Here is a 14652-nt window from a genome sequence, read left to right on the forward strand (position 1 = left end):
TTTGCTTCTCGATTGTTGTCCCGCAGCCTCTTTCCATTTACCTTCTAATACTCTTCTTCCCTGTATTCTAAGACATTTGACACTGATTTGTCTTAAAATTGCCTGACTGCTTTTATCGCAAGCAAATAATCACCTCCCAGAATTATCTCAGGTGTTCCAGCTGTTTGCTGCTTGGTTTTTTCCTTTTTTTGTGGTTTTTTTTTGTTTTTTTGCTGAGGAAAACTAGCCCTGAGCTAAGATCTGTTGCCAATCCTCCAGGGTTTTTTTGCTGAGGAAGATTAGCCCTGAGCTGACGTCCATGGCAGTCTTCCTCCACTCTATATGTGAGTCACCACCACAACATGGCTGACAAGTGGTGTAGGTCCACACCTGGGATCCAAACCCACAAACCTGGGCTGCCGAAGCGGAGTGTGCCAAACTTTAACCACTACACCACGGGGCCAGCCCCTTGGTTTTTTTCTTTTTGTTACACAAACAACCTGGGCCTGCTTCTGTGCTTGGCCTCTAGATCTGAGGGCAGACCAGTCAGCACAAGACAAGTACCCTCTCCTCCAGACTCCTCAGAAGCTGTTCATGCGTGTATGTGTGTTGTGGGGGCCCTCTCAAGATTACCTTGGTTACATCCCTAAAACGGATGCTGGAGCTCTGTGGGTTTAGGTTTGGGGAGGAGGCAGATATTGTCTTATTTATTTCCTTCCTTCCTTCCTAGATTCTGGTTATAAAAGTAATGTAGTCTCATTGTTAATCATATAAAAGTATATAAAATTAAAAACGGAAAAGTTCTTTTCTCACCCCTAATCCCACCCAACAACGGAACTAACTACCGTTAATAGTTTTATTCTTCTTGGCGGCTCAGGGGCGCAGTGGTTAAGTTTTATTCTTCTTGAATCTCTTCTATAAAATTGCAGTCACATATGTGATTATATACTTATCAGGTTTCAAATAAACTGCATTTTCCAGCTTAATTTACAAGCTGGTCCAACAAGTACACTACAACCCAGGATGTTTTTGAATAAGTAAACTCTGATCATCTTATTTAGCTTCTCACTTTAAAAAAAAAATCAAGTTTTGCCTAAGGTATTTCCCTCGATTGTGCATAAGATGGCATTCATGAGGCCTAAGGTTATTTTGGTGAGGATGAGGCCCAGGAGAAGATAGTAGCTTTCTTGTGTTGGTACAAACCACTTTAGCAAGAGGACCCTGCCTCTCTAAATGGTTCAGATCACAAATGTGGAAACTAGAGAACATCTTGAGGGTGGGAGCGCTAAAGGTGGGACTAAAAGTAAATACCTTCTGTGTGCATACTCCTAAGAAAGTGGGAATTGACTGCTCTGTCATCCTTGTTCACTTGGCCAGCGTGTTGAAAGGAAGAAACAGCAAAGCTGGAACTAACAGTAAGGCCAGCCTTAGGGAGGTACAAAGGAGGACTGGGGTTCTCTCGAGTCAGTCTTTAGAGTAGTGGTTATAGTAGTGGCGTTCAAGTCGAGGGAACTTCAGAGGAGCTGGGAGGTTGGGAGGGGGAGCTCCTGTCGTTGTCCTCCCAGCCCCCACCCCACGCTGCTCCTGTCAGGCGGAGATGACAGGAGAGTGCTGTGTGTTCCTGGCTGTGTAACCACCATAGAAGTGGAGTTTCCTCTAAGTCACAGGATCCTTAGGCCAAAAAAGAGGCAGCGAGCTGTCAGACAGTTAGACAGTGGGGGGAGGCTGGGGAAGGCTCAAAAATCAACCAGTTTGAATCAAGTGAGACAGTCAGGTATGGTTTAATTTTGTTAAGAGACTTCTTCTCAGATCAGGGACCTTCAGCAACTAGGTTCACAGGAAATGATATCGAGAGAGATCCGACAAAGAACTGTGAGCAAAAAAAATAATGATTTCACATGGAGGAGAAATAGTTTGAAGGTCACTTAATTAGTTTAGTAGATAGTACCATGGTGTATAGAATTGGGTAGTTAAGACTGGGATTTCAAGGTTAATGAGATTAGATTATGGTTAATAGAATGATATAAATTTAGAGAATTTAACCATTATTTGAAATGAGTTATTTAATAAAAATGTTAATTAAGAAGGGAATCTGCTGTCTATTGTCCTTTAATGGTAACCTTTGGGGACTGGAGAAAGGTCGCGGAGTTTTCTGTGGAAATGCTTTTCTTTGTGAGGCACTGATTGACCGTGTCCTTCCCTCAGGTAATGCCTCTGACCCAGGTTCTTGCCCACTCAGCCTGTTTCCTGGTTTTCACTTTAAAAAGAGTCACTTAGGTGGAATTCTTTTCCTGCATTGCCTAGTTCAAATGCAGGCGTTTAATGATTCTTATTAATTAAAGCTTTTAAGTCTTCCTAAAAATTAAAGACTTCACTCGGAAAATGTCCATAAGACATGGATACTGTGCAGTCATTACTCAAATTCCCTAAATTCCTATTTCATCCTCCCACTCCACCCTCCCCACCCGTCCCCACCCCCTGAAAGCTGGTCAGTAATGGGCAAAGCTATCCAGATGAGCAGACATGAAATGGGTCAAGTAACGTCTGGCACTACAGTTCTGGTGACCCTGAAAGAAAACGTACAAAGGTTAAAAAAAAACATCCTGGAATTTCTGTTACAGTTTCAGGTGTTTAAAGACAGTGTCTCTATTTACATTGTGTTTGCTTGTATGTGTTTAATCAAAACGCATTTGAAAGACTGTCTCATACTCATAAATACCACCCTCAAGTGGGTGAGCCCGGGGAACAGCAACAGATCCGCTAGATGGTGAGCTACACCCTCTGGACTAATAGGACAAGTATGTCACTTCTTAGCTGAGTAGCTTAAACTCATGATTGGAGATTATGGAAGTTAGTGATTCCTGGGATGGATTTCAGGTTCTTGTTCTACCTGATATTCTGAAGGCAAATATGTGCAGTCTTTACAGGGACAGGCAATACCAACAGCCCCTGCTCTGGGTGTGGAAATTGACTTTTGAGAGCTTCAAGCGAGTTCGAAACACATCTTTCTTTTTCTTTTTTTCCAGGATTTTATTTTTTCCTTTTTCTCCCCAAAGCCCTCCGGTACGTGGTTGTATATTTTTAGTTGTGGGTGAAACAGGTCTTTCTTTGCCTGATTAATGGTGATGAGGAGACCAGGCCATCATGTAATTAAAGCAGATTTTCATGAGAAACAGTCAAGAGCAGAGCACAGATAAAGGGCACCAGAAGCTGAAAGAGCATCAGTCTTGGAAACTCTGTCCTGCTGAAAGACCCATAGTCCAGAGGAGAGATCAGAAGAGACCCAGTTATGTCAAGTAGATGAAGGCAGAAAGAAGAGAAACTGAACAATATCTGGGAGGGAAAACCTGCAGCCCCTCAGCCAGACTGCCTTACAGACATAAAGGCAGCCTCCCTCCGTGCCCTGGGCGAGGCCAGCATTGCTAGGACCTCTCCTCGGGTAGCATGTCCAGCCCTGGGACTCTCGGTCTCTTCTTTTCCCCAGGTGTCTAGAAACAGTGAACTAAGCATCTGGCTTAGAGCCAGAGAATGGCGTAGAGAATCAGCACCTCTCCCAGCTGCAGACCTGAATTTGAACCCCGGACCACAGCTGCCCTTTGCTATTGTATATTCAGGTGTTTGAAGGCGTTTTCTTTCTAAAACATCGTATGTGTGTGTGTGTGTGTGTGAGATTAAAATTATACTGGATTAGAATTTCCTTTCAAAGCAGAGATCAGCAGCTTCAACCTGGTCTCTAGCCTAAGTCCTAACAGAGACCTGCAAGCACCAATAGCTTTCAGCCAGCAGAAAGTTCTCCTGGGTATTGCTCTCCGTGCCCCCACCTCATGCTCGCCTTTTCTTGTCACGTCTACCCCACATCCCGTCTTCCTTCTCCAAACGGGCGACCATTGGCTCACAGTAGTCCCACCTACATAGAAAGGACTGCTGGCGGTCTCAGCCCTGATGTGTGGGCTGTCAGAGTGCCTCGCAGCTGGACACTAGACAGCCACCAGCCCCATTTCTTGTTTTCGTTTTTTTCTCCTTGGTCTAAGGGACTTTTCCCTTCATATGCCAACAGAATTTCGATATTTAAAAAATGACATTTCCCACTTTTTCCTAGTCCTGGCATCAGTTATTTTTGCCTCTAAGTATACATGGAACCACTTATCTGCAAGTCAGACCTCAGATTTATTTTTAAATTTTCCAACCTCTCTGTAGACTAAGCAAGCTCGGAGCATACGATTTTGCTCCGTCTCTGTTGCAGTGCCCTTTGTCACCAGAAAAAATATTAATAGCAAGCAATATTTTATGTATGCTGCATCCAGCTGCTCCTTGACCCTGGGGGCCCCGTGGCGCAATGGGATAGGCTGCGTTGCTCAGCAAGGGTCTGAGCTCCTTGTCGTCTTAAAGCAATTACTGACGTGACCGTGTAGTCCTCATGGCGTTAAAAACCAGGCCCACCCAACCATGGCTGCCACTGCTCCCTTCCACCATCCAGCAGTGATGGATGCACTATAGAGAGATCAAATTAAAAGGGGCAGTGCAGCCAGAGACCACTCTGCCCATGGAAAGGGGCATTGCGCCTTTAACCCTGGAACGGAGAAATCTGTGATGAGCAGCTTTCCACCCATCTGGGCAGGGGCAGCCTGATAGTTTTCCCAGCAGTTCTAGGAGGGAATAATACCACGACATGGTAAAATTTACTTCCTCTCCATGAGACCAAACAAAGCTTAGTGTTTGAGGTTTGATGTCTCTCGTTAGTCCCTTATTGAATTGAAGCTAATCAATTCAAATTAAGTTTTAGCAGGACTGGTCAGGGGGAGGGGAGGGGGAGGGAGGGAGACGACTCATGCCGTAAGATTGCCATTCCCATGATGAAGATCAAATGTGCAGAAATTTGGTCAAACCAGTTTTTAACAATAAAGGGTCAACCATTAAACAAACCTGTGAATTATTTCCTTCTTTGGAGGCAGAGCAGTAACCTCCTCCCAAGTAAACGATCACCTTTTCTCAGTCGGCTGTTTTAGAAAAGCACAGGCTTGTCAGATTCAGGCAAGAGTGCCGTGGCACACTGATTTAAACCTGAGAAGCAGAAGTGATGTCGACTCTTGCAGTGATGTCGTCTCTAAATGTAGAGTTTCCACTGGAGGTGGTCTTGGCGAATAGTTCACGGCCCAGGATGGTGCAGTGAGGTAAACATGCAGGCTTCCACACGCTTGGAGACCTGGCAGCCCGCAGTCTTTAGAGCTGAGGGGCCAAGAACTGCCTGTGGTACCTTCAGAGCTACCGCAAAGCCAGGCAGGGTCAGTCTTGTGCCCCTCTCTTCAGCTGGAAGTCCTGAGGAAGCACAAACTGTAATTACTCCTCCCTGTCCTGACTTCAGGGTGAGTCCCAACTTCCCTGCAAGCTTGAGGCCGAGCTACTCTCTCTGGCACTTGCCGGCATCCGCTGAGAAATGGTAAATGGTTCAAGAGCACGGACACCGGAGCTAGATTGCCTGGGTTCACAGCCCGCCTCTGCCACACACTATTCCGTGCTCCCATTTCCTCATCCGTAACGTGGAAATTACAATAGTGCCCACTTAACAGGGTTGTTACAAAGATTAATTTAAAAGATACATTAAATGTCTGCTGTAGGCCAGACACCATGCTGGGTTCTGTAAACACAGCTTCAAGCCAGTCTGACATGGACTCCCCCATCAGGATCTTGGATAACACCATTATCTTTCCTTTCCAGCGGCAACTTGGCACAGCTTGTCCCTGATTTGATTGGAGAAGTGTTATCCCCATTGTCTATTGCCTCCCCGACACCTCCCACCTCCAGCTCAGGTTCTCCTCTGGGTGATAAGAGGAAAGGTACAACACCCCAACCCCGAACACTTCAGATCAGGGCGGGCTCCCCTCCCCAGCTGGAGCAGCCACAGAGCTCTGCCCCTAGGAATTCTGTGTGTGCTCCCACGCGCCTCCAGGTTGCAAGCGGCTGCTGCAGAGGCCAGGGGCCCGCAGGTCAGCTGGTGGCTACTGACCTCCGAGCGCCCTCTGTTGGCAGGACTGTGGCTGGAAGGGCTTTGCCACCGCTGGCCCTCATGGACATCTGGAGAAGGACCGCCCGTCAGCAGGGCTCCCGCGCTTAAGTCCCCTCTGCCTCCATAACAGATCCCCAGGAAGAAGCTGCCCCTCACCCTCCGGGTTCTGCTTTGGGTTCCTGCAGCTGAGTAAATATTTTTCCTATCTCTGACTGCATTCATGTTCAGTTACATATAATAAAAGAACCCCTCCATCCCCTAATCAGCTATAAAACAAGGGGGAAAAATGCTATTCATATAGTGTGGGAACACTGTTCTTGATTCTCAGAGAGGATGATTTGATGAAATAGTACGGGTCTCTATAGAGGAGAAAATATTGAGTGTGCACCTTTGACGGTATTTGTGTGGGTTCCTGAAGATGGAAAGTGCTACGTAAGTGCTGAGCTGTTCAGCTTGGAAGGCAAAGAGAAGATGGTTATCTTATTCATCCCTCTTTTATTTGTAAAATCTTTTTTGTCTCCTGGCAGGTGATCTTTTTTTTTTTTCCTGGAAACCAATTAGCTACTAAAATTAAACATGCTTCTCTTTAAATTAATCCTTTTCATAAAATGGTCTTAAAATTGGCTTCAGGTTTTCAAAGTAGCTGACCCACTTGTTAACTGGAGATGCATTTGGAGTCCACCTTTCTCCCACCTCGGCATTCCTCCCCCTGTCCCCACTGCTGCCAGGTGCTGTCCACCTTGGGCTGTTGGCCATGGCTGGCCTCATCTTGGCCAGCGCCCGAAGGTCTGCCCTGGGACAGCCATCAGCTTGTCTGGTTCTCCTGCCGAGGTGCACTGATGGCAACTGGCGGAGTTTTACTCACTGTAAATTCAGGTTATGGTCAGATTAGCCGGGAGATAGGATGCCTGCTGGTTGTTTTGCAGTGATGTATTGTTTATGGGATTAATGCTCCGAATGGCCAAGGGTGTCAGCTGGTATTTATTACTTTAAGCTGTCTCAGCTGTTCAGGTTCAACAACTAGCTCCATGGCCACAGGAAATGTGGGACTCTGCACGTCATGTATGCCCCGAGATGTGCAAATGTGACTGGGACCTCAGCGAGCATGTGTGTGTTAGAAATGTTGGGGAGAGGCATTCATTGCAGGAACCGCCTTTGATTTTGTTCTGGGCTTCTGAGGGGACTTCGCACACTCCTGAAGGTCGGAGAGACTCTGGGGAAAGGGAGAGCATTCTGGAATGACTCCAAAGGGGGTTGAAAAGGAGGTCATCTCTGGCAGGCATGGCATCCACGAGAAATCCTGCCGCCTGCCAGGTGGCTGTAGGCATTGTGTGGGTTTTACCTCTGTCCCTCTCCAGCCTTCTAAGAGAGGACACTTTCAAGGTCACTGTGCCTTTAAGGGAACCTTCTCCCCAGTCCCTCTGCCTGGTAGTGCTTAAAGCTACAAGAATCAGGCCAGGCCCTTTAAACCTGTCTGTAGTGCTGCGCAAAGAGAAGTAAACGCACATTGCCCCAGTGTGTGTCTAGTAACACACACTGCACTTGGTTTGTTTTTCCAAAAAGAAATTTAATTTAACCCAAGTGTACACTGTCACACTGTAAACATGCTGGGGCATCAGAAGGGTGGCTGATTGAATTTAATGCCCTAGCAAAGGTCAGCTTTCAGAAAAAGCCAAAAATGACTGGAATCTTTCCTGATAGCTCTTCAATCAGGCCTTGGATCCAGGCGGATGTGTTTATTTTTTCAGAGGGAGTTCCTGAGGACCCTTCTCGAGTTCAGACCCTGGGCCCTCCCTCCCCATCCTGCCCGTGCTCCCCAAAGCCTCCCCCCTCCTCCCCAGGAAGTCACTGTCCCGGGTCACCCAGGTGGGCCCCTGAGGGGGGCACACTCCTGGAGCCGAGGGGTGGGGAGGGAGGGCCCAGGACCCTACTCCCTCCCGTCCTGGGCTTGAGTGTGTGCTGGCTTTCTTACAACTAACACTGCCTTTCTCTGCCCATTTCCCTCAAAGGACGGCATGAACTGGGTCTGCAAAAATGTCAATGCAAAGAAGAAATAAAATCTAGACGGATGGAGATGCAGGAGCTGCGGGAGCTGAATTCTGCCCTGAAAAACACTAATTTGCTGCTTTCTGACCAAATGTTTTTCCATCCGTGTACAGCTACAGCTGTTTGAAGAGAGGGAACAACACAGTTTAAAAAGAATCCCCATTCCAGCAGTAGATTTAACTGATCTCTGAGGTTCAGGATCATTTTTCAAATAAAGGAATTATATTATTTCCTCTGCATAATTGAAATAGTGTTAAATGTCTCAAAGCGCATGATTAGAAAATGAGATCTTTGAAATGAGTAAGAGATTGCATTCAGTTTAGACAATTCCACTGGGCTTTTTTCTTTCAAAAAAAAAAAAGGAAGGAAAAGAGGAAGAAGCAGCTTGTGCTGCGTTGATGTATTTACTGACCTGTCCCTTACATTCCCCCCATGGTTTTGAAACGACAGGCAGCGTTTGCTGGTGCTGGTCAGTGATTTTTACCATCACCACTGCGCCAGGGCTGCAGTCTGTCCAGCCAGAAGCTGCTGGTGGGGAGGGGAGGAACAGCAGATGATTAAACCATCTTGTCATGCAGGTAGGAGACTGTGTATGTAATCTTCACCCTTTGGAAAGGAAAAAAAAAAATCCTTTCTCACAAACAAGTCACCACAGAACCATGCTCCGTCCCCAACCCCCCAGCCAGCCACACAGGGAAGCAAATTCTTACGACTTTTGACTGTAATGACATCTGGAATGTAAGGAGAGGTGGGAGGTTTAATTCCAGAAAAAATTACAAGGTCCTTAAAAAGCCTTCACATCGAGGGCTCAGTCTAGTGCAAACAGGCTTTCTCCAGTTCAGTGGAGCAGTGAGCAGCCGACTCCGAGATTAGCTGGCTTCTCCACGGCCGTCCTATAGAAGGGATTTCTAAAGCTCAAAGAATTCTGTGTTTAAATGATCACAATAGGCCGCTGCTATCAGATTTTAAAAATAAATGCAGCTTTACCCTGAACCTGCTCCACTGAGAAAAGGCAGGCAGATCGATTTTTAGAAGAGATCAATTTTTACGGTGCTGGCATCTTGGTGGTGTGGGATGCTCGTGGGTGGAGAGAGTTTGCTGCTGGGGAGAACATGGGTGTGTATGATTGCAGGGGCCAGGCCCAGGGAAGCCAGAGTCACCCCAGCTGCTGGCTCCTCTGCCTCTCTCCAGCAAAATGTGTCCTCTGTTGATTGATTGGAGAGGAATGGCAGGAGAGTTCTCCTGCCCTGCGTTGCAAAAAGAGCTTGTTTCCCTGAGCCTTAAGAAATCTCCGGCTTCCAACATGGCAAAGCAGGCCAGAGTATCACCCGGCTCCTGAATTGAACTCTGTTCTGGTACCTGAGCTCAGGGGTTTGCAGAGAATGAATAAGAGACTGTCCAGTGACTGGTGGGTCCCAGGAGGCCAGCTGCCTTCTCCTCCAGGGAGGTAGTCCTTCCCAAGCCCACCAAGGCATGCGAGCAGTCTGAAGGGGCCGCTCCAGCGCCTGGCCTTCAGTCCCCAGCTTTTCTGGACATAGTTGTGTAGGTGAGGCCAGAGCATGGCCAGCTTCAAAGGCAGTCTAGGGTGAAAGCCATTAACAATGCCAGACATGAAAAGATGCCCTGGGGCTCCTGTGGACAGACCTGTAAGGACTTGCAAAACGAAAGAAGGTGAGGTTTTTAAACACTGAGCTAGCTGCTCCCTGCAACCTCCTCTGGCTTCTCTGTCTCACCCCTCACCTCTCTGGCTTTGAGGAGAAGTAAAACAGAATTCTAAGGAAGCAGAAGTGCCCCTTCTGTCAGGCTGGAAGTGTGGCAATAGCACTTGAAAATAGTTTTTCCCTCCAAATAGTGCACCAGAGACGCTATCTGAGGGGCCAAATGCCTGCTTTGAGGTCCGTAATTTTGGAACACTGTGATATGCAACTTTGACTCTGGCAGTGGATGGTCTGTAAAATATTTTTGTTCTTTTACCACTAACTTAGGGAACTGTTTGAAAGAACCCGCCCAAGGCCTCGGCCAGCAGGCAGGAGCCACTTGCCCTCCTCTGATAAGAGCCTCTGTGAATGTTCAGAGAGAATGTTCAGCTTTTCCACCAAAGACACAGAGACATTGTGGATGTCACAAGCTTTCATCTTCCCTTTGAGCCCTGCTGAACCCTCCCGGGGCTCACAGGCTAGATGAGAGAAGCCCGAAAAATGCAGAGTTTGACATCTCCCATTTGTAAAAACAAAATTCTTCTAAGTCCCCTTTCCTCTTTCCAGCCCCACCCCTGGCCCCTGTGGCCGTGACCAGAAGACAGAATTTGAAGTTAGAAAGGGGAGACCCACTTTCCCATCCTCCCACCCCTCATGAGTCTTAGTAAGACTTGCTCTGTGCGCGAGCGGCGTCTGAATGTGCAGGGGAGAGGGCTGGGAGCCCGAGGGCAGGCAAGGCCTGGACTGGGCCCAGGATGTGTGCTCAAACCAGTGGTGGGAAAAGCTCCTCCCGCCCCTCGTCCGACCTCCCCCTGGCGGCTCCTCCTGGCTGGATTCCCCGCGCCCAGCGCAGCACACCCTTTCCCCTTCACTCTCCCTTGGTTACCATGGAAACAAGGGTGTCATTGATGTGGGCTGAGCTGGGGAACATGTCGGCGCACAGCTGAAAGTCAGCGATTATGCCGGCGGGTAGAAATGCGCCTGGGTTAAAGAAGTCTGCAGCTCCTGAAACTGCTGGAAGGACACAGTCCTGCCCCCTCTCTCACTCCAGCTCCACGTCTCTCTCTCCTGGCTTTTGACAAATTTCTTTATTCCCCTCTGGGCTAAACCGGTGGCTATTTTTGTGCCACTCTGTGCCCCACCCTCACTGTCGGCCGCTCCTTATCCGGCCTGGCCTGGAGGGTGACACCATGTCACCCTTGCCAGGACTCGTCCCTTGATTCCCGTCAGAGTTTGCTTTGATTTCTCTTTCCTTCTCAGGGGCCAGTTCTTACTTCCTTTTATTTTTAGCCCCGCGCTCCATGTGGTTTCAGGGTTCAGTCCGAGCCATCGAAAGGTGGTTTTTTTATAGTCCCTTTTGAAAGTGATAATCAAAGGAAGGGACGCGGTGTTTGGTCATGTGGAAAATTCGATGTATAATTTAGACGTCTGTCAAAAATCCAACAAATAAAATTTAGCTGAAACGAAGGCAGCCTGGAATGCACTGCGTTCTTTGCTGAAGCTTAGAGAGGGCCTGAAACATGTTTGTCCTTTCAGAGGTTAGCATTCCTCAAGGTGCTTTTTTCAGGATGTAATATTAACAGCAACAAATACAACAATAAGAACAACCCTTTATTCAGCCCCTGCTGCGTACCAGGCACTTTACATACTTCCTGTGGCAGCATTAGTCCCACTTCACCGTTGAGGAAACTGAGGCCCTTGTCTGGGTTAAGGAATTTGCCCAAGATTGCACAGCCATCAATGCAGGAGGGGCCCCGCCCCCGGGTCTGAGTGCTGCAGTGAGCTGCCACCTCTGGAGGACAACGACGGTGACAGCCCATTTCCCAGCAGTCTCGGCCCCTAGCCTTCCAAGCCCACACCGTGGGTCCCCTCTGACCAGCATTGCTCCCCTGGGGTTCCCTGTTCCAGGTGTTGGGTGTCCTCTGGGCTCACAGCAGCACAAATGTAGATTCTGTACCATCCTTTGCACAAACAGGAAGAAAGGAGAAGACATTAGGAAAGTTAGGGCTGCCAAGGATACTTGCGATTACCTAGTATCTGAAAACTGGGTCTTTCTTTTAAAGAGAATTCATAGAGGGGAATAGACTTGCCCAAAGTCACACAGTCGGTGGCAGAGTGGACACTGCTCCAGGGCTCTGCCCTCCAGAGCAGAGGAGCTTGTCTTCCCCTTTGGCAGCCTCCCTTGAACAGGCTAGAGATACACCAGCATGGCTGGTCCCAAGGGTTGGCCTTTAAAGGCAAGCTGTTGGCGGAAGAGAGGGGAGCTCGAGGCAGGAGGAGAGAGAAGGTGTAGCGTTGCCAGATACACGACAGGACATTTAGTTAAACCTGAATTTCAAATAAAGAATCGTTTTTAATACAAGTATATCCCATAAAATATTTGGGACATACTTACAGTACTAAAAATAAAAAGTCAGTGTTTATCTGAAATTCAAATTTAACTGGCCATCCCTGTTTTTTTGTTCTCGTAGTTTTGCTAAATCTGGCAACTCCATGCAGAATGCCCTGCTCAACAAAGGGACAGTGTGGTACAGTAAAGAAGTGAGTTCTCTGGAGTCAGAGAACCAGGTGCAATCCTTGTCCATCCAAAATCAGCTCTGTGCTCTCAGGCAAGGTGCTTTCTCTCTTGGAGTCTTGCCTCTTCATCTGTGAAATGGGAGTAAAGTGGCAGGGAGACTTGAAAGAGAGAAAATGTAAAGAAAGTCCCTGGACCTAAGGCGATGCCTAGGAGATAGTAGGGATGCTCTGTGCCTCAGTTTCTTATCTATAAAATGAGGTAATAATCATCTACCTCCTGGAGTTCTCCAGAGGATTAGATGGAATTATGGATGTCCAGTGCATAGTAGTGCTAATTCATTGGTAGCTATTATAATAACTGGCAGAAATTCTGGAGTCTGAGCCTTCCCAGGCCCCCAAGACCTGTGCCCGCCCTACATCCCCTCGCGTGTGGCTCTGTAACTTTCAAGGCAACAAGCAAGTGGCCAGCAGCCTTCCCGGAGGTGCTGGCAGCCCCCTCCTCTCCAGGGTTCCCAGGGCCACCTCAGCCACACCTCCTGCAATTAGATTTGTAAGTGGGGACAGGCTCTTGTCAGAGGCTCCTGATTGGCTCCGGGCAAAAACACAGTTTAGCGCTCAGTCAGGCTGCATTTTCGGCCTCTGTCTCTCTCTCCCCCTTCTCCCCCCTTAATTGCAATCTGTTCAGTAATTTCCTTTTCCAATACTGCACAACACAGAGAAGCTGCAGCACCAGGACCGGGCAGGGAGGAGGGAAGAGAGCTCCTGCAGTGAATCTGCTGGTCCAGCACTGTGTTGGGTGGGGTGCAGGGTGTGTGTGTCTGTCCAGAACCAGCCACATAGATGGGCATATGGAGATGCGGCCAACAATGAGGCCGCTACAGTCAGACCGGGGCAAACTGCTAAGGGGGCACCCACTTGTAGCAGGTACTTTACAATTATTTTATTTAATCCTTGCAATGACATTCTTAACTGTAGGTGTTATCACTCACAGTTTTGGCATTGGGCTCACAGAATTTGAATCACTTGCTCAGGATCACGCAGGAAAAACAGGGCAGAGCCAGGATTCGAACCCACGTCTGTTTGACTGCTGGGCCCCAAGTTCATACCCTCAGAAGAGCTAAGGAATCCTCCTGCACAAAGGAACATGGGGAGGTTTCTTTTCCCAGAGTGAACAGCAGTGTCCCAGGGACAAACAGCCTTTGCTAAAGAAATGAAATATTAATGACGGAATTGCCGAGTGCAAGCTGCGTCCAGGAGGGGCAGAGTTTGTGGGAAAACTTGCTGGGATACCTGAAGCTGAAAGCCACAAGGGTCGGGAGCGGAACTACCACGCAGCTGAGCAAACTGCTACTGCTGTGAGTCAGTCGCTGATCTGAGCCTTTGATTAGCTCTATAAGAGAACCATTCCTAACCCCATTTTCCAGTGGAGGAAACCAAGACTCTCAAAGGTTAAGTCGCTTGCCCAGACTCACACAGCAAGGAAACAGCTTGACAGATCCTTGCCAACCGGAAAGCCCATTTTTCTCCAGGACGCCATCTTGCCTAAGCTCAGGGCGGTCAACTGCTGGCAGCAGTGAGGGAGTGGGCTCCAGGAAACAGGGAGGGGGGCCAGAGCACTAACTCTCTCTTTGCCACCCCCCTCTTCAGGATCCACAAGACCCTTCCCAAGTCCCAGAGGTGGCTGCTGCTCTAGAGGCCACCAGCAGAGGGGGCAGGGGTTCCCGGGCCCCACGCTGACAACAAAGGAAAGAGGCTGGTGAGGCTGTTGCCCTTTGGGCCCTGGCCTGGTATCCATTCTCATCCAGGGCTCAGCAGCCCCCTGTCCACTGCGCCAGCTCAAAATGGAGAGGAAGTGCTGCAGCGAAAGGGCCAGCAGCCCCTAGAGCCCACTGGACCTCTGGAGGGGAAGAAGAAAGGGCCTGCTGCCTGCCCAGTCTTTCTTTGCCTTGTTAATGGAATGCATGTTCCTGAGACCAGACAGACCTGTCACCTGGGCCACCACTGACCCCATGGGAGAGGATGCCCCACACCAGGGTGCAAGGCTTGGCACTAGCTGGGGGCCCCTCAGCCAGATGGCCTGGTATAGGGCACAAGATACTCAGCCATACTTGGTGGCCTTGTCTATTACACCAGCCAGACTGCTCCCTGGGCCTGGTTCTCAACACTCAGTCCCCCAACCAGGTCCCCAGTCCCACCTGGACAACCTGCTTTGGGGAGTTGGAGCACACCAACCTCCCTTCCTCAGCCTTCATTGCTGCCAAGAGGTCAGAATCCTGTGAAATCATGCTGGCACACTGCCCCCAGGTCCCTTGGATTCTGTCTGGGGGGCACAGAGCAAACCTGATCCGGGACTTTTGAGTATGAATGGGGCTTCCGGGGAGCCCCCAGATGACAGGACCAAAGCACTGT

The 14652-nt window shown here is 48.8% G+C and overlaps 1 protein-coding gene and 1 long non-coding RNA gene across 2 annotated transcripts in view; one reads left to right on the forward strand and one right to left on the reverse strand.

The window, feature by feature from the left end:
• ARL3 (ARF like GTPase 3) overlaps positions 1 to 8271 on the forward strand; it is a 32691-nt gene extending 24420 nt beyond the window's left edge. Inside the window, exon 6 of the mRNA XM_014852011.3 lies at positions 7993 to 8271. Coding sequence (XP_014707497.1) covers positions 7993 to 8040 — 48 coding nt within the window. The 3' untranslated portion in view covers positions 8041 to 8271. The remainder of the gene's footprint in view (positions 1 to 7992) is intronic.
• A 170-nt stretch (positions 8272 to 8441) lies between these two features.
• Positions 8442 to 10820, reverse strand: LOC123278612 (uncharacterized). Its single transcript, XR_011494075.1, has 3 exons — positions 10613 to 10820; positions 9389 to 9609; positions 8442 to 8635 (listed from the first exon to the last, which is right to left on the reverse strand). It is a non-coding gene; the product is annotated as an uncharacterized lncRNA (long non-coding RNA).
• Between the last annotated feature and the right edge of the window lie 3832 nt (positions 10821 to 14652).

The sequence above is a fragment of the Equus asinus genome, chromosome 2 (assembly GCF_041296235.1).
Source record: "Equus asinus isolate D_3611 breed Donkey chromosome 2, EquAss-T2T_v2, whole genome shotgun sequence".
NCBI classification, from domain to species: Eukaryota; Metazoa; Chordata; class Mammalia; order Perissodactyla; family Equidae; genus Equus; species Equus asinus.